We start from the raw sequence: 18,008 nt of genomic DNA, 5'->3' as shown, positions 1-18,008 counted from the left end.
CCATTGTTTTTTGAGAAGTGCCAAATGCAGAGGCTGATGCAACATCATGGACATTAAGGCTCTCGCTGAAAGTAAGATTCCTGTCTGGAATGGGACACAAAAGACCCCCACTTCTAAAATATGATGGGGCCCTGCAATAATGATGCAGCAGAACCCAGATGAATAAGAGATAGGAAAGCTCAACCAGGGGATGGTGGTACTGGGGATATTAACAGCAGCTTGCCCCTGGAATATACAGGTCATCTAGGTACTAGAAGCTGCATTGGTACTGCATGCTCTGGATAAACTGATGCAGGAACTATAGCCACTGTATCACCTTCCTGCACTGTCAGGGACACCAATATAGAAAGGTTAAACAACTCTCTGGAAGCAGCATTTGCCTTTCACATTGTCAGTAGTGGAATTGGGTCTTGAGTCCACCATATAGGACCTTCAGGAGTCAGACACAACAGACCTGGCGTAAGTTCTAGAGTTGGCAAATCTTTCCCCTTTGCAGCAGAGGAAAACTTTGGAGAAGGTTCTTGCTTCTAGCAGCCTTCAGTTCCAAAGGTCTTGCTGTATGAGGTATTGTGTCCTGGGAAAAGTTGTCTCTTCTTTAATACTAGAGAAACAGAATGAAGCGCTGAAGACATCTCAGTGCGGTGTGTACTGCTGGTGCTATACTCCAAGTCTGATGGCTCCCATGGAGGGCAAAGTGCTGCCTCCATAAAGAGACACTTTATTCTTGCTGCTCTGTCTGTTTTAGAGTGAGGCTTAACCCATCTACAAATGTGATACTTGTCACTGATGTGGGACTCCTCCAAACATTTTAGACAGCTGAGTGTGGGTCACTGACTAGCATCAGTCTGGCTTACAATGTGCAAACTTTGAATGACAAAGAATGAAGCATGGTTCTTGCACTAGTCCTGGGCCTGAGAAACAAATTTGGTCCAAAAGAACCTAAAGACTGAAACTTAAGACTAGCATTAACTATACACTGTATCTTAATTAACTACTAAATAAAAAGCAGAGAAACTGTGGGCATGGCATACCTAGACTTTAGTAAAGGATTTGATACGGTCTCACATGACCTTCTCATCAAACTAGGGAAATACAACCTAGGTGCATAGCTGGCTGGATATCCGTACCCAGGGAGTAGTTATTAATGGTTCACAGTCATGCTGGAAGAGCATAACAAGTAAAGTTTTGCAGAGGTCAGTTTTGCAACTGGTTCTGTTCAATATCTTCATCAACGATTTAGATATTGGCATAGAGAGTATGCTTATTAAGTTTGCAAATACCACCAATCTGGGAGGGGTTGCAAGTGCTTTGGTGGTTAGGGTTCTAATTGAAAATGATCTGGACAAACTGAATAAATGGTCTGAGGTAAATAGGCTGAAGTTAAATAAGGACAAATGCAAAGTACAGTAAAACTCCAATTGTCTGGCATCCAGTGGTCTGGCACTCCTGATAGTCTGGCACCAACTGGAACCCGTAAGTGCTCCGGCCAGCTGGACAATTGGAGCTGCTGTGAGCTACATGGGTGCTCCCAGCTGGGAAAGGGAAGGGGAGAAGAGGGGAAGGATATTATATTCCTGTGATGGGTCTGCCGGGACCCACACTGCGACCGACTGAAGGGTGGCGGGTGGGCAGGGAACTGCACGCGAAGGGCGAACCTTCCGCCGTTTTGCAGGAAGGCGGGGAAAGCCCTGCACGGCTGCTGAGAGTTTCTGGGCGGGGAACGGACTCCTCACCCCCCAGACTGCAGTATTGTAGTTATCGCCGAGCTGGGGGGTGAGGGGCGGCACTGCGGACCGTGGCTGCTGAAACTGACGAGGAGGACTTGGGGAAGCGGCAGAGCAGAGCAGCTAGGGTGCTGCCCAGTTGGTCCCGCAGCACCGCCTCTCACCCCCCTGCTCGGCAGTAACTACACTACTGCAGTCTGGGGGGGGTGGCGAGCCCACTCCCCTCCCGGAAACTCTTGGCAGTGGCTGCCTTCCTGCAAAAGGATTCCCCTGCCTTCCTGCAAAATGGCGAAGGGTTCGTCCCTCACCGCGCCGTTCTCCACCCACCCCCGGACGCAGTGCAGGTCCCGGCAGACCTGTCAGCCCCCGCCGGAGTACCTCCCGATACTCTGGCATATCCGATAATCTGGCACCACCTAGGTCTTAAAGGTGCTGGATTATCGGAAGTCTACTGTACTCCACTTAGGAAGGAACAATCAGTTTCACACATACAGAATGGGAAGCAACTGTCTAGGAAGGAGTACTGCAGAAAGGGATCTAGGGGTCATAGTGGACCACAAGTTAAGTATGAGTCAATAGTATGACACTGTTGCAAAAAAAGCAATCATCATTTTGGGATGCATTAACAGGTGTGTTGTGAGCAAGACACGAGAAGTCATTCTTCCACTCTACTCTGCACTGATTAGGCCTCAGTTGGAATATTGTGTCCAGTTTTGGGCACCACATTTCAAGAAAGATGTGGAGAAATTGGAAAGAGTCCAGAGCAGAGCAACAAAAATGATTTAAGATCTAAAAAACATGACCTAAGAAGGAAGACTGAAAGAACTGGGTTTGTTTAATTTGGAAAAGAAAGACTGAGCGGGGACATGATAGCAGTTTTCAAGTACCTAAGAGGGTGTTAACAAGGAGAAGGGAGTAAAATTATTCTCCTTCATACCTGATGCTAGGACAAGAAGCAATGGGCTTAAACTGCTGCAAGGGAGATTTAGGCTGGACATTAGGAAAAACTTCCTGTCAGGGTGGTTAAAAACTGGAATAAGTTGCCTAGGGAGGTTGTGGAATATCTCCATCACTGGAGATATTTAAGAACAGGTTGGACAGACATCTTTTAGAAATGATCTAAAAGATGCTTGGTTCTGCCGTGAAAGCAGGGGACTGGATTTGATGACTTCGAGGACCCTTCCAGTTCTAGTGTTCTATGACTCAATTATATACAAAGAGTGAGGAAGGAACACTACGAGAAGAAGTTACTCACCCTGTGCAATAACGATAGTTCTTTGATATGTGTGCCCCTGTGGGTGCTCCACTATCCTCCTGTCCTCCCCTCTGCTTAGAGTCTACAGGGACTTTGGGTAGAAAAGGAACAGACGGGACTCGCACTGTGTGCATGCTCCACGGCCTCCGGGGGGGGGGGGGGGGGGAGGCTGCAGTGTGCGCAGGCGCAGCGTGAGGGGCACTGCTAGCAAAAACTCTGATACCCGGTGTAGGCACGCTCCGAGACCTGAGTGGAGCACCCACAGGGACACCACTCGCTGAAGAACTGTTACTGGTGGCAAGAAGGAACTGAGGAGGATTGAAGGTAGCTCCACCTTCTTACATGGCATGCAGTGGTGCACAGCAACAATACTTGATGGGTACTGTTGAGGGAAATAGCTTTCCAACAATTGTGCATGAGGCATGCACACATCTACAGTGGAATGGATAAATGCAATCACTTGAAAAACTGGGACAGGATAAAGATGTCAGCAATTATTGAACTTCATATTAAATTTACACTGAAAATATTTTCTCACATTTCCACAAAACTAGCCAACTTTGAGAACCTCTTGGAAACTGATGTCAACCATTCAAAATTCACTTTTACCTTGTCATCTAAATCATCATCACTTTCATCAATTTCTTCCTGTCGAAGGTTCCATTCATATTCTACATGTACATGTGGATTTAGCTTCCCTGCCTTAGCCTGGGAAAGCTGAAAAGCAAAAATGCAATAGTATCAAAATGATTATTGTTTCACCAATATCTGCTTCCTAGTTCTAAAAGGGTGCATTAAGAGGTTTTTTTAACTATTGAAGAGCATGAACAAATGGCAAAACACACTGGCTACATCTACACTGGCCCCTTTTTCGAAAGGGGCATGCTAATTTTAAACTTCGGAATAGGGAAATCCGCGGGGGATTTAAATATCCCCCGCGGGATTTAAATAAAGATGTCCGCCGCTTTTTTCCGGCTTGGGGAAAAGCCGGAAAAAAGCGTCTAGACTGGCCCGATCCTCCGGAATAAAGCCCTATTCCGGAGGATCTCTTATTCCTACTTTGAAGTAGGAATAAGAGATCCTCCGGAATAGGGCTTTATTCCGGAGGATCGGGCCAGTCTAGATGCTTTTTTCCGGCTTTTCCCCAAGCCGGAAAAAAGCGGCGGACATCTTTATTTAAATCCCGCGGGGGATATTTAAATCCCCCGCGGATTTCCCTATTCCGAAGTTTAAAATTAGCATGCCCCTTTCGAAAAAGGGGCCAGTGTAGACATAAACACTGAGTCTACATTGCAATTAACCATCCCCTTAGCCCCAACCCCAAAAGTTTGAGTCAGCTGGTAGAGGGTTTTAGTATCAGTACAGACATATTCTTAGAGGCTAGAAACACTCCAGCCAGTTTCCTTAAAAAGCAAAAAGAAAAAAATTTACACATTACTCCACTTGTCCAAAAATGTCACCTTGCAGAATTCTCATTATTGGTTTCTGGTCCATTGGGAAATTCCCCACACTGTAACATTTCTGGCCCTCTAAGATACCTGGAGGTCTACTCAATGGCCTTGTCCAATCAGAGTTTCCCTTAGGTGCTCCTGAACATGTAGGTAAATTCTATGACTGCATTTAGCAAAGGAGCGCCTCTACAGGAGATGCCTAAGAGTTTTAACCTTGTGTTCCCTCACTACACCCCACTCCAGCTTATTTCTGTAACCAACATTGTGTGCTAGTTATCCTTACTTTCACGCACTGCCTGTTCATTTCTTTGTTCTTTAAGAGCTCAATATTTATTGAGTTGTTTCCATTTCTCTTTTCAGGATTTCTTAAGATGGAGCTATCTAATTGCTGCTTCAACAAATATGTTCTGTGCTCCTGGGAGCAAATCTTAGGGGAGACCCAGACCTGGCATGTCCACCATCATTTTATTGGCCAGATTTGGGGTCCTGGCAGAAAGGTCAACAAGGAGAACATGTGTTCTGTGAGTACAGTGAAGGGTAGCCAAAATGTCTAAGACTGGGGAAGAGGCCAGAAGAGAAAAAGATGCACAGCTACTAAACTGGATCTATAAAAGTAAGAGCTGTAGCTGTGCTGGTTAAAATCTCCAAAGCATTTCTTGTTGGAAGAAACATCTTCAGGGACCAGAAACTATCTAGAATATTCTGAGTTTGAAGCATACCCAAGTAAGGCAGAACTTCCAAACCAAGCTACAGAAGACCCATAGGACACCAAAAACCAAACAAAAACCTTAAAAGCAAGGAAGTTTCCAACATGGAGACCTGAAATTCAGGAGTGAGACTCCTGCATAAACATTGGAATTATTTCTCATTTATCTTAATTCTGCCAGTGTTTTGAAATGTTGTGTGCTTAAAAAAGACTCTTTCTTACCAGCTCTTCACAATGGGAAGCTTTCACTCTCTTTGCTATATCCAGAGCTGTTTCTCCAGCTTGGTTTACTATAAAATAAAGTAAAAAGATTATGCTGTAAAATCTCTCTGGAACCACACATTAACTTGTAATTCTTTCAAATAAAATATTGAAAAAAATCAGTTAAAGCCTATTTCCTAGCTGAATCCCGCTCTCAGTCTTGTTAGGAGGGCATTTGGGTCATAATGTGCTTAACATTTTCATTTTTACTTGGTAAATGAGTTTTTACACACTGGTATAAAAATAAAAATGGTTAAACTCATAATATAGGAGCAAACATTTCAAGTATCACATATAATATTGAGCTTACCTGTATCAATAGTTGGCTTGCTTCTCAAAAGCAATTTCAAACATTCAGGTTTATTATATATACTACAGTAGTGCAGAACTGTATTCCCCAATGCAGTTTGTTTATCCAGGTTTCCACTAAACAGTGAAAGTAAAGAAAAAGAGAAGAAAAAAATCATATGCCTGTTCAGCCCCAAATTTGCCATCTATATATTGAATTTATTATGGATTACATATATGATAACATGCATAACTTCTGCAAAGAAAAAGTGTAGTTTAATAAGTACTGTAACTTCCCTTTTTAGGTTAACAGCAATTCTTCTGCGGCTGCATTGCTTTCAATAAAACATATTGTAGGCTCTGGAGCCTTTTCTTAAACAGTAGCTGAGAATTATAAGGTATGCATATACCTTTCTCGAAGCCAACATTCCATAGCCTAAGGCATGTGCTTTGCCTCTTATACAGGTACCTCAAGTTCCTATTTATTTGCCATCAAGAGTGGTCATGAAACCCTACTCTTTTTCTCAATCATGCTAAAATATCAAATCTAACTTTGTACAGGTTGGACCTCTCTGATCCGGTACCCTTGGGACCTGAGTGGTCCCAAAGGAGGGATTTTACTGGACCAGAGGAGGTCATTTCTGTCCCACTGCCACCGGCCCCCCAGTCTGGCTCCACTCCTGTTCTGGCTTGCTAGTGGGCGCCCCATGGGAGAGCAGACTTGGTGCCCTAATATGGCAGCCCACAGTCCTGCCGCTGGTGCTTTCAGCTTCACCGCAGCAAACCACTACCCTGCTGCCCATGCTCCTGGCCCCGCCAGCCCACAATCATGTCACTGGGACTCCTGCCCCACTCCCACTCCTCATGGCAGACTGCTGCTCAACCACTAGGGCTCCCGACCCTGCCAGCCCTACAGAGGCCTTCCATGGTCCCGCTGCTGGGGCTCCTGCCCCACTGCAGCTGGCTGCAGTCCTGCTAAAGCCCGCTGACGTTCTGGCTGCCCTGCTACTGGCTCAGCTGGACTCCCACATCAGGGATCCCAGCCACTGGCCACCCTGCAGCCATTCAGGTTGGGTTCCCAGCCCCCATAGTGCTCCTGTCCCTGGCTCTCCACCGGGTCTCTCTGGTTCAGCAACAGCTGTGGGCTGCCGGACCAGGGAGTCTCAGTTGAGAGAAGTCTAACCTGTACCTTAACAAGTTCTTTATATTTAGGGCCCTACCAAATTCACATCTGTGAAAAAAATACATCATGGACTGTGAAATCTGGTCCACAGCTACAGGCTCCTATGCTATGCAGGGCTCTAGCTATTAGTCCTAGCTGGGCATGAGGATAAGACTTCCTCTTAGCCTGCAGAGACCGCTCCCAGGGTAGAACAAACCCACCTCCAGAACCTCCCCAAGCTGCAGGAAGTTCAACAGCTCCAGATGTCACTTCCCACCAATGCAGAAAGGAACTGCAGACCCTGGGGTAGGAGACTGCTGGGAAAAATGTATATATGGTAATCACCCCCCCCCCCCGCATACCCTCACTTAATCCACTGTTGCTGGTGTTAGAGCTGGCACCCAGCCAGTAGCCTCCCTCTCAGGCTGCTCAGCTCTGAAGACAGCAGGGCAGAAGTAAGTGTGGTAATCCAATGACTGCCTGATTGCCCTACAATACTCCTGTGACACTCTTCTGCCCCCCAATGTCCTTTTGGGTCAGGATCTCCAGGGTTACACCACCACAAAATTTCATATGCAAACATCTGACAACATAAAATTTTAAAACGCCTGACCTTGAAATTGACAAAAGGGACTGTGAGGCCCTATTCATATTGTTAGATTTAATTTAGGTTGAAAAATCATAATTTATTTTTCTTTGAGCTTTCTATTACATTTTTGACATTCAATTACAGTTCTGTGTCACCTTGCATCTTGCCCAAAATGGAAATCTTGTTTTAAGACAAGGTTGGAAATATGTCCCTCTTTTCCTATGATCTTCTTACATATTTTTATTTGAGAGTGTTCAGCTTCATGGTAGCATGCCACTTTTAGTGGAGTCAATATCACATATTGGAATGAACAGAACTGCAATAACACCCAAAAGGTGCAGACAATCAGGGAAAGTGGACTCACGATATAATTTGGACATGAAAGCAGCAGAAATGCTTCCAACTTCCTTATTGGAAGGGGTAAGAAAACCAATTCCTACCCTCAAGTGACTGAGAGGTAGCAGGAAGAGTAAGCAGGAGTCACCAATGACTTTAAGACTCTCCTTCTCTTCTTTTGCTGGAAGCTCTTGCCTGAAACCAGGGACATGAACGAGTATCACCGATACTGTGTCCCTAGCATGACCCTCTACCATTTCTGGAAGTTTGAGTTTTGTTTTAATGTGTTTGTCTATGAAAACTCAAAAAAACACTCTCAGGACAGCTCTACCCTACTAAAGTTGATTTAATTTATGTTGCTCAGAGGTGTGAACACTCCCACCTCCAAGTGGCACAAGTTTCATGCTGTGCACACCGGCAGTATATCACCAGGAGACACTTCACCACCAACATAGCTTCTGCTTTTCACTGAGATGGAGTAATTATGCCAATGGGAGAGCCATCTGCCATTGGCATAGCACATCTTCACCAGACGTGCTATGGTGGTGCAGCTGCATTGATGCAGCTATGTTGATGTAGAGCTCTAGTGTAAACTTGTACTCAGAAAATTATATACAATTAAAAGGCAAATATATATGGTGGCTGAACAGTGTTATTTACAGGCAGTCCCCGGGACTGTAGGGACTGTAGGTTTGTTCTTAAGTTGAATCTGTATGTAAGTCGGAACTGGCGTCCAGATTCAGCCGCTGCTGAAACTGACCGCCAGTTCTGACTTACATACAGAATCAACTTAAGAACCCCAAGCGTCCCCAAGTCAGCTGCTGCTGAAACTGATCAGCAGCTGATTCCAGGAAGCCCGGGGCAGAGCAACTCTGCCTCGGGCTTCCTGTAGTCAGTGCTGGTCAGTTTCAGCAGCGGCTAAATCAGGATGCCTGGGGCAGAGCAGCTGGGGTGCTGCTGGGTTGCTCCAGTAGCGCCGCTCCTCGGCACTACTGGACCAACCCAGCAGCACCCCATCTGCTCTGCCCCAGGCGTCCTGATTCAGCCGCTGCTGAAACTGACCAGCAGCGGCTGAATCAGGACCAGAGCAGCTGGGGTGCTGCTGGGTTGGACCAGTAGCGCCCAGAGCGGCGCTGCGGGACCAACCGGCAGCACCCCAGCTGCTCTGCCACAGGCGTCCGGAGAAAAGCCTAGTCTGCTTGGGGGGGGGGGGCGGGCGTACTAGCTGCGCCCCTCCCACCCCAGCAGACCAGGAAGACACAGGCGGCGGACCGAGACGCACCGCGGTCCCGCTGCCTGGGTCCTCCGCGGCTTTGCTCCCCGTCTCCCTGGTCTGCTGGAGACCAGCAGACCAGGGAGACGGGGAGCAAAGCCTCTGAGGATGCCGGCAGCGGGACAGCCGCGGGGCGTCTGGGCTGTCCCGCTGCCGGCTTCCCCCGCGGCTTTTAAAAGCCTCGGGGAAGCCGGCAGCGGAGCAGCCCAGGCGCGCCTGGGGTGCCCCGCTGCCCGAGCCCCTGCCCCCTCGGCTTTGCAAAGCCTCGGGGAAGCCAGCAGCGGGGCTGCCCCGCTGCCCGAGCCCCTCCACGGCTTTGCTCTGCGTCTTCCTGGTCTGCAGACCAGGGAGACGCAGAGAAAGCCCCAGAGTACACGGGCGGCAGGACCGCGAGGTCCCGCAGTCCGTGTACTCTGGGGCAGCCCCGTTCGTAACTGCGGATCCGACATAAGTCGGATCCGCGTAAGTCGGGGACTGCCTGTATACTGAAGAATCAGTGCATGAATTTTTTTGTTGGAGAAGTGCACTCACATTTTGAGTTTAGCAAGGCATAAAGAGAGTGACAACTGTCCAAAAGAAATTTGACCATGTAGATAGAAACATTGACATAAAAGCTCATCAAGTGAAGGTAAGACCTTGAAGACTTATTAACTAAACAGAATAACTATAAGTAATCATGGAGTAAACTATGTGCAAAAGCCTGTAATGATAATTTGCACTTTCAAAACATTTTCCAATTGATGGTCTCAAAGGGCTTTCAAACATTAATTAATTCATTCTTATAACACTTCAGCAAAAGTATGCAAGTAATATTTATTCCATTTGACAGATGAGAGAAGTGGAGGGTCAGAAAGATTGAGTGACATGATCAGAGACACGTAAGTCAATGAGAGATCTAGAAATGAAATCCATTTCTGACTCCAAGTTCAGTGCTTTAGCCTCACTACTAAACTTTTTCTCTTATACAGACTATATAAAGTGTGGAGTAGCTACATACTGGAAAGGGCAAGGGAAAACAAGTATAATTCAGACTGTAATCTGAAGGTTAAGAGGAAATATCAGCCGTGTTAGAAGAAAATAGGCTGTGATGAGCCTAGGGATCATTTTCTACCCCAGGGGTGGACAGATCCAGTTCACTGGGTTAGTCCCTGGCAGGCCCTCATCTATATGTTTACCTGCGCTCCACAAGTATCGGAGGATCTCCATTCTGGTTGGCTGCAAATCGCCATTCATGGCCAATGTGAGTGGCAGGAAGCAGTGTCCCTGTCCGCGACATTTCATGACACTTGCATTGGCTGCGAACAGTGATTCGCAGCCACCCAGAGCTGCTATCCTCTGATATCTGCAGAGGCACAGGTGAACACAGCAATGGTGGCCTGCCAGGGACTAACCCTGTCAGCTGCCATTATTTTATTGCCCACCCCTGTTCTAGCCCTTAATTACTGCTACTGAGCTAAAACCACAATTTGACATGAAAGCAGCAATTCTATTTTCTTCACTGAACAGGAAATCATTAAAAGTGACATAGGATCTATTTAGTCAGCTCATTGCACACACTGTGAAATCTCATATGAAAAATAATCATGCTGCATTGTGTATGAATTGATTTTATTTCCATTAGAGCTTGCATTTTCACTGTTTTCCTTCACCATGTCGTCACATTCTCTCTACACCATAAAATATCTCAACAACCAATTGATAGGTTGAGAACTTGCTATTTAACACTGCTACACCATCTACAGTAGAACCTCAGTGTCAAACACTAGAGTAACAAACCGACTGGTCAACCGTACATCTCTTTGAAACAGGAAGTATGCAATCAAGCTGCAGAGATTTAAAAAAAAGCAAATACTGCACAATACAGTACTGTGTCAAATGTAAACCACTAAAACATCAAGGGAAAGTTTTTAAAGAAGATTTGACAGGTAATGAAACTGTTTCTGTGCTGTTTCATTTAAATTTAAATGGATAAAAGCAGCTTTTTTCTTTTGCATTGTAAAGTTTCAAAGCTGTAACTTTGAAATGGTCAGGTGCAAACATTTGAAAGAAAATCCAGAGCATTTTGTTCAGAGTGACGAACATTTCAGCATTATTAACAATCTCAATTCTCGGACTATTTGTAACTCTGAGGTTCTACTGTACTGCATTCTCCACAGTTATAAACATACTATTTATTAAAATGGTTATCTTTTCGTAGCTTACTTTTATTCTTTTATGTCCCATTTTCTGAAAGAAAAAATGTCTATACCATTGTTTTCACTGTCTTGCTTTCCTTGAATTATTCTATCCCTAATTTTAGAATCTTTCTTGCCATCTCTTTTCCACATTATCTATTTGTTTTCACTGTCTTGCTTTCCTTGAATTATTCTATCCCTAATTTTGGAAGCTTTCTTGCCATCTCTTGTCCACATTATCTATTTGCATTAGTGTTTTCTCGTCCCCTCCCTCTATTCTATCATATAGTATCTCTTCCTACGTAGTTAATGTACTAATGTTATTTTTTTTCCCATTTTTATTGCTTTACAACACAAAGGTCAACTCAAGTTAGTAATTCATATGGAACAAACATATAATAAATGTAATACAAATTCCATGCAAAGCAATACAAATTAATACAAATTCCATGCAAAGCAATTTGAATTATTCTGAATCGCTACATTTGTCATTAAAAAGTCTCAAAAGGGTAGCCATGTTAGTTCGTGACTTTAAAAACAAGTAGTCCTCTGGCACCTTAGACACTAAGGGTATTCCTTTCGAGAGAGGAATGCAAATGCAGCTAAGCGAAATTGCAAATGAAGCGCGTATTTGAATTTCCTGTGCTTCATTTGTATAATCGCGTCCAGGCGCTATTTCAAAATATCCTATTTCGAAAAAAAGCAACACTATCTAGACGAGGTTATTGCAAAAGAAAACCCTTCTTTCGAAATTACTCTTAAATCTCATTTTATAAGGAATAAAGGTAAATTTGAAAGAAGTGTTTTCTTTCAAAATAACCACATCTAGACAGTGTTTCTTTTTTCGAAATAGGGTATTTCAAAACAGCGCCTGGACACGATTAAGCAACTGAAGCGTGGAAAGGTCAAATCCGCGCTTCATTTGCAATTTCACTCAGCTGTATTTGCATTCCTCTCTCGAAAGAGGAATGCAGTGTAGACATACTCTAACAAAAAATAATATATAGTATCATGAGCTTTCGTGAGCAAAACCCACTTCGTTAGATGAGCACATTTGTCATTAAAGTTATTCTGGTTAACAAGTGAATAATCCATACCAGTTTTGTACAAGGAAGTCAACCAGATGAAGAGAGGTTTGGTCAGCAGTCCGGACTGCTAAATGAAGTGCTGTTTCCCCTGGCTCCTAAATACATGAAAAAAGTTACAAGTTCAACACCTTTTGATTCTCTTTTCTGTAAAGATTATCATAATTAATCCCTTACTTAAGTATACTTCAATTCACTTAGACTGTAAGAATCTCCTGGTACAGCCTCCTTACCATATGCTTGTAAATCTCTATGCACAACAATTGTAGTATTGGTGATCAGATTATGATTGATAATGGAGAGACAATAGTATAAGCCAAATTTTTCAAATATAAGTACATAAATGTAGATGTCTCAGTCAAAGCATTCTGATTTTCAAAGGAACTGAGAACACAACTCTCATTGAATTTCATAGAAGCTGTGTGTTCAGGATTTCTAAAAAAATCAGCTATTTTCCTATTTAAGAAAACAATATTAATAGAAATTATGTATCGTGATTAGCACTTAAGAAAACAGAATTACTTTTTCATAGTGTATAACATACACTGTATGACGTATGTATTAATGCCACCTCATGGCATTTCTTAGACACCGTGGGTATGTCTAGACTACATGGCTCCGTCAACGGAGCCATGTAAACTAGTTTACCCAGCACAGGCAAAGAGACATAAGGGATTGGTCAGCAAAAGCTTCCCCAGCCAACAGATCCGCATCTAGACTGCCGTGCTGTCCCGGATCAGCTGATCATCAGCACAGTGCGGTGGCCATGTTTATTTTAATGAAGCAGGGATTATTTAAATCCCCGCTTCTTTGCCTGTGCCAGGTAAACTAGTTTACATGGCTCCGTTGAGGGAGCTATGTAGTCTAGACATACCCTCTATGACTGTTATGTATTAACTAGCCAATTAGCCCATCATAAAATGGGATTTTCAGGTCTCTCCTCCACGTCGTTCTTCTCTCCTGAGCCTCCAGTCTCTCTCTCTCTCTCTCTCTCCCCCCTCCTCCTACTGCCTCTCTCTCCGTCTCTCTCTTTCTCTTCTCCCCCGCCTGCCTCTCACTCTCTCTGCTCTCCTCTGTCTCCGTCAGGGATGCATGCTCATCCAGGCCCCGCCCCCCCCCGGTGTGTATGTCACCGCCCCGTCCCCCTTCGCCTCCTGCCGTGGTGCTCGGCTGACTTCTGCACCACTCAGCCGGGCCACCGCATGGGAGCAAGCGGCTGTTTGAGCCCCACGCTCCCCATGTAGCACCCAGGTGCTGCATGGGGAGCACAGACCCCAAACAGCTGCTTGCACCGCTTGCTCCCATGCGGCGGCCCGGCTGAGTGGTGCAGAAGTTAGCCGAGTGCCACGGCGGGAGGCAACAGCATCACCCAGAGGGAACAGCCAGCATTTCAGCATTACAGAGTCACAGACATTTGGCTACTATATATATGGTGCCACCACATGGCATTTCTTAGCTACTTTAAAAGGAATATAAGTTCGAACAATTTTGTGTCATTTTTATAGGATATAGTGCTGCTGCGCTTAGAATGTAAACAAGGGCACCAACTAACTAGTCTCCCATAATGTATTAGACTGCTCTCTGAGCATAACTATTAGCTATATGCACAAGTTACAGGCTTCAATTTTTTTTAAATATACATAAAATAAAGATTTTGATGGGTATGTGCCAGCTATCTGTTAAGCCATTATTATTAAGCCTAGTATTGTGCATACCACAGAGGAAGTAATTTTTGAGAAGTGACCTGAAGGAGAACAGATTAATGCCTTTATGAATAGATACAGGGAGGATATTCAGTGTTTAGAGAGCAGCAAAGAAGGTGTTTAACCCGCTGTTGTCAGAATAGAGGCACGTTTACAACATGACACAATCTGATAAAAAAATGGGCACATCAGAAGAAGATGAATTATGTACAGCCTTGAAGATAAGGATTAGAAGTTTGTATCTGATGTGGAGAAAGGTGACTTGTTGGAGGGACTCCAAAATGGGAATGACATAAAAAACTCATTAGGGAGAAACATGGATGCACCATATAACACTCAGATCTGACCACCCACATTCTTTACCTTTTTCAGACTTTAAAAATATACTAGACTATTCTTTGAGCACATTCACAAAATCATTTAAATTGTACAGGAGAATCAAGAGTAAATGCACAAGCAGGAGGCTAAGACAGATCAGCTCAGATCAGATTAGATGTTTTTCATCCGATTCCAATAAAACATCATTCATCCATGAACTTATACATTAAGTAACTATTTTAACTGATGGCTTCCAAATATCATGTTCTTATCAGATAAACAATATTGAGTAAGTTAAGTTTACCTGTCCAGGCTCTAACAGTGGCTCCATTAGCTCTACTCCCTCTGCATAGACTTGAATTAGTGCAAGTAAATCCCTGGATTTGACAGCGTCAAGTAGTTCATTCAGTTTAGCTGCTGCAGATGCACAAGTCTTTCTAGAAAATCTATGATCTACATACTTAGCAGTGATATATTCTTTACGAGCTGTCCTATAGGAAAAAGAGCAGAATTTATCTTAGAATTATAAGCAAAGTGGATCTCAAATGAACTGTTAATTTCTGCTTGCTTAATCTGAAACTAAGAAGTAAGGATTGACTATACAGAAATAAAGATTTGATAATCCCTGTTTATATCTAATAATTTAATCGCTGTGCATATGGCATACTATTTGCAAAAAAGAGGTCCAAAATGAAGTAAAATAGTGTCCTACAGTATGCCTCCTTTTCAATAATAAAGGAGTTACATCCTTTAATTTTGGGAAATTAATTTAATTTAAAACTGAAGATGCAGAAGACAATTTTCATAATATGTCCTTTATAATTTTTCTTGCACTAAGAATCAAAAGATCTGGAAAGCAGACATTAATGATTAATAGTGCAAACAAGTTAAGAAGAACAGTTGAACATGTTGATGTATCTTACATGTATTTTAATCTGAAAATTCTCCTCTGAATCTTCAAAACTGAAAATCAAAAGAAAAGGTTGCCTGAGGTCGGAAAAAAATTCATTCCACCTGCCATTCTAGGCTGCTAAATTTCTCATTATGGAATACCAGATGCCTACTCTAGTCATCATTTCTCTGTACATTTGCTCTTAAAAGTACACTGGAGTAATCTTGAAAAAGAAGACATTTTTATAAACATCGGTAATTGGATATTTAATTTTGGTTTCCCTTTACTGTTATGAACGATGTTACATTTGAAAAAGGGCTTTCTTCTCAACCCTTCTTCTCCTTGTTTATGCAGTGAAGTCATAATTCTCTGTTTACAGTACATGTCAATTGCCTTGGAAATACTTGTTGTAAATTCAGTTTTATGTTATTAGTGCAGGATTACTGCAAATTTATGATAGTCAGATATACATACACATATGAATTACATCTTCTTTAACTTCTCTGACTTGATTATAGCTTAACATAGTTCACTATGGAAAACCTATCTCCACACACATACTCCATTACAACTGAACCCTGGGGAAGTGTTCATGTTCAGTACTTACATATCACTTGATGGAGTGGGTTTGGGCGAAGGACTGGGTAAACTTCCTTCCATTATATCATTAAAACTATTATTTCCTACATTCTTGGCCAGCTGTAGCAAAAACAAAAGCATATGTTTTCATAATTTGCTATTGGTCTCAAATTTTCAAACAAGACTTTTTAAAAAAAAAATACAGTGCATTTTTCATATCAGCAGAGGACAGTACAAACAATGAAACGCAAAATGAATGCATATCAAAGTTAAACTAAAGTTATATCAACATTTGGAACTAGATGAGCAATTCTCATCTCGAGAGATGTCCTTGTGTTAGCTCTGATCAAGCTAACATGCTAAATATAGCATAAATGGTAGCTGACAGTGGCTACACTGGATAGCCATGTCAAGTACAAACTTGTCTGGACCCTGTAGGTATGAACTTGGGCTAGCACATTCTGCCACTTGTCATGCTACCATGGCCATACCCCTATTTTTAGCACACTAGCTCAATTAGAACTAGTGCAATTATACCTATTCAAGAGGGCAATCACATCCCCAGCTCCATGCATAGACATAGATTTAACGCATTGAAAAATATTCTTACTTACCTTATAGTAATTGGAGTGTGAACTCTATGTGTACTCCACGCTAGGTGCATGTATAGTCCATGTGCCTGAAACAGGAAGATTTTTTCATTAGCAGTGTTCATTGGTCCACATCTGCACCCTGTGTGTCCTTGTGCTCCAAATGAAGGGCATATGAGGTGGCGTAGACTGAACACCTCTTCAATTCCTTCTCTACTGAGAATCGCCTTAGAAAAGAATCCAAAGAAGAGAAGAAAGAGGCAGGATAGTCGAATACATATAGGGCCCACATCTTGAAGAACTCCAGTTACTATAAGGTAAGTAAGCAGAATTTCTTCTTTGAGTGATGGTCACTATGTGTATTCCACTTGAGATGGCTCATAAGCAGCCCTTATTGAGGAGGAGGGCATGAGGAAATCTGCAGAACAGTACCTTTATGAAAAGCCTCAGGATGGCTGAGAAACATAAGGAAGTACTCCATACTGATAAAAGTTTAGGACAACTATAAAGTGCAGGAACCTCCTGTGTGCTGGACAAATATGTGTGTGGAAATAGGAGTCCTTTAAATTGAGAACTGCAAACCAGTCATCTTTCTTCAAAGAGGAGATTAGAGAAGCCAAGATGACCATTTTGAACCCTTAACTGTGGATGAAAACATTCAGTTGTTTGATATCCAGAATGGGTCTCCAGCCTCTCTTCTTTCTGGGGATGAGGAAAGATCTAGAACAAAAAACCCTGACAGTACGCTAAGGGAGGGCAAGTTCTATAGTTCCAGCTGGAGCAGGAAGTGTACCTCTTGTCTGAATATCCTCCCATGAGACGTGTCCCTGAAAAGAGATTGTCAGGAATGATTTCTGGTAAGAATGGAGAGAAGTTCCATAAGATATCTGTTAAAGACAATTTCTGGGACACATTCACATAACATGATAGGATACCATGCTGGGAGAAATGGACCAGGTGGCTAATGAATGCAGTGTGAGTGCCAGGAGGATTGGTTTGTGTCTATCAAGGGTACCGTCAGAAGACTTCTTAGCAAGAGCCTATGGCTGCTCAGAAAATGACAGAGACATTCCGTCTGCTGCACTACACCTTGGTACTTCCTGGAAAGTTCATAGGGCCTTTTGTAGTAAAAGAACTGAAAGCTGGGACACAGTTTATACAGTGATGGTGTGCAGTATTTTCTCTGAAGAGCTGGGGTGCATATACGAGGGAGCAGAAGTTGCAGTCCTCAGAAACAGCAGATATGCAATGTCTCATCCATTTGGTCACTGAACAGGTTGTTGCCCTCAAAGGGAAAAATCTTCCAAAGTTGCTTGAACTTTCTTTGAAAACCCAGAAGACTGCAGCCATGAAACTTGTCTTTTGACAAAAAGAAGTCTCGATGAAGTGAGAAGTGGTGTCTGCTTCACCTACTGCAGCTTGAAGGAAAAATTTAGCTATCACCAGCCCCTCATCAATCATGACTTGGAAATGCAGTCTAGGGTAGGCATTTGTTTACTCAAAAAAACTCTTATAATTTGCAATGCAAAGTTATAGATTCATATAGAGTTATAGGACTGGAAGGGACCTCAGGAGGACATCAAGTCCAGTACCCTGCACTCATGGCAGAACCAAACACCATC

At 43.3% G+C, this 18,008-nt stretch overlaps 1 protein-coding gene across 5 annotated transcripts in view; it reads right to left on the bottom strand.

Moving 5' to 3' along the window:
• Nucleotides 1–18,008, bottom strand: part of ASAP1 (ArfGAP with SH3 domain, ankyrin repeat and PH domain 1) — a 306,096-nt gene that overhangs the window by 43,258 nt on the left and 244,830 nt on the right. For all 5 annotated transcript variants that reach the window (XM_075920136.1, XM_075920137.1, XM_014573856.3 and 2 more), the window contains 6 exons: nt 15,825–15,916; nt 14,630–14,816; nt 12,317–12,402; nt 5,708–5,823; nt 5,359–5,426; nt 3,589–3,696 (listed from right to left, as the gene is read on the bottom strand). In XM_075920136.1, coding sequence (XP_075776251.1) covers nt 3,589–3,696; nt 5,359–5,426; nt 5,708–5,823; nt 12,317–12,402; nt 14,630–14,816; nt 15,825–15,916 — 657 coding nt within the window. The remainder of the gene's footprint in view (nt 1–3,588; nt 3,697–5,358; nt 5,427–5,707; nt 5,824–12,316; nt 12,403–14,629; nt 14,817–15,824; nt 15,917–18,008) is intronic.

The sequence above is a fragment of the Pelodiscus sinensis genome, chromosome 2 (genome assembly GCF_049634645.1).
Source record: "Pelodiscus sinensis isolate JC-2024 chromosome 2, ASM4963464v1, whole genome shotgun sequence".
NCBI classification, from domain to species: Eukaryota; Metazoa; Chordata; order Testudines; family Trionychidae; genus Pelodiscus; species Pelodiscus sinensis.
Note: the sequence above shows the minus strand (reverse complement) of the source record. Positions and strands in the feature narration are given on the sequence as shown.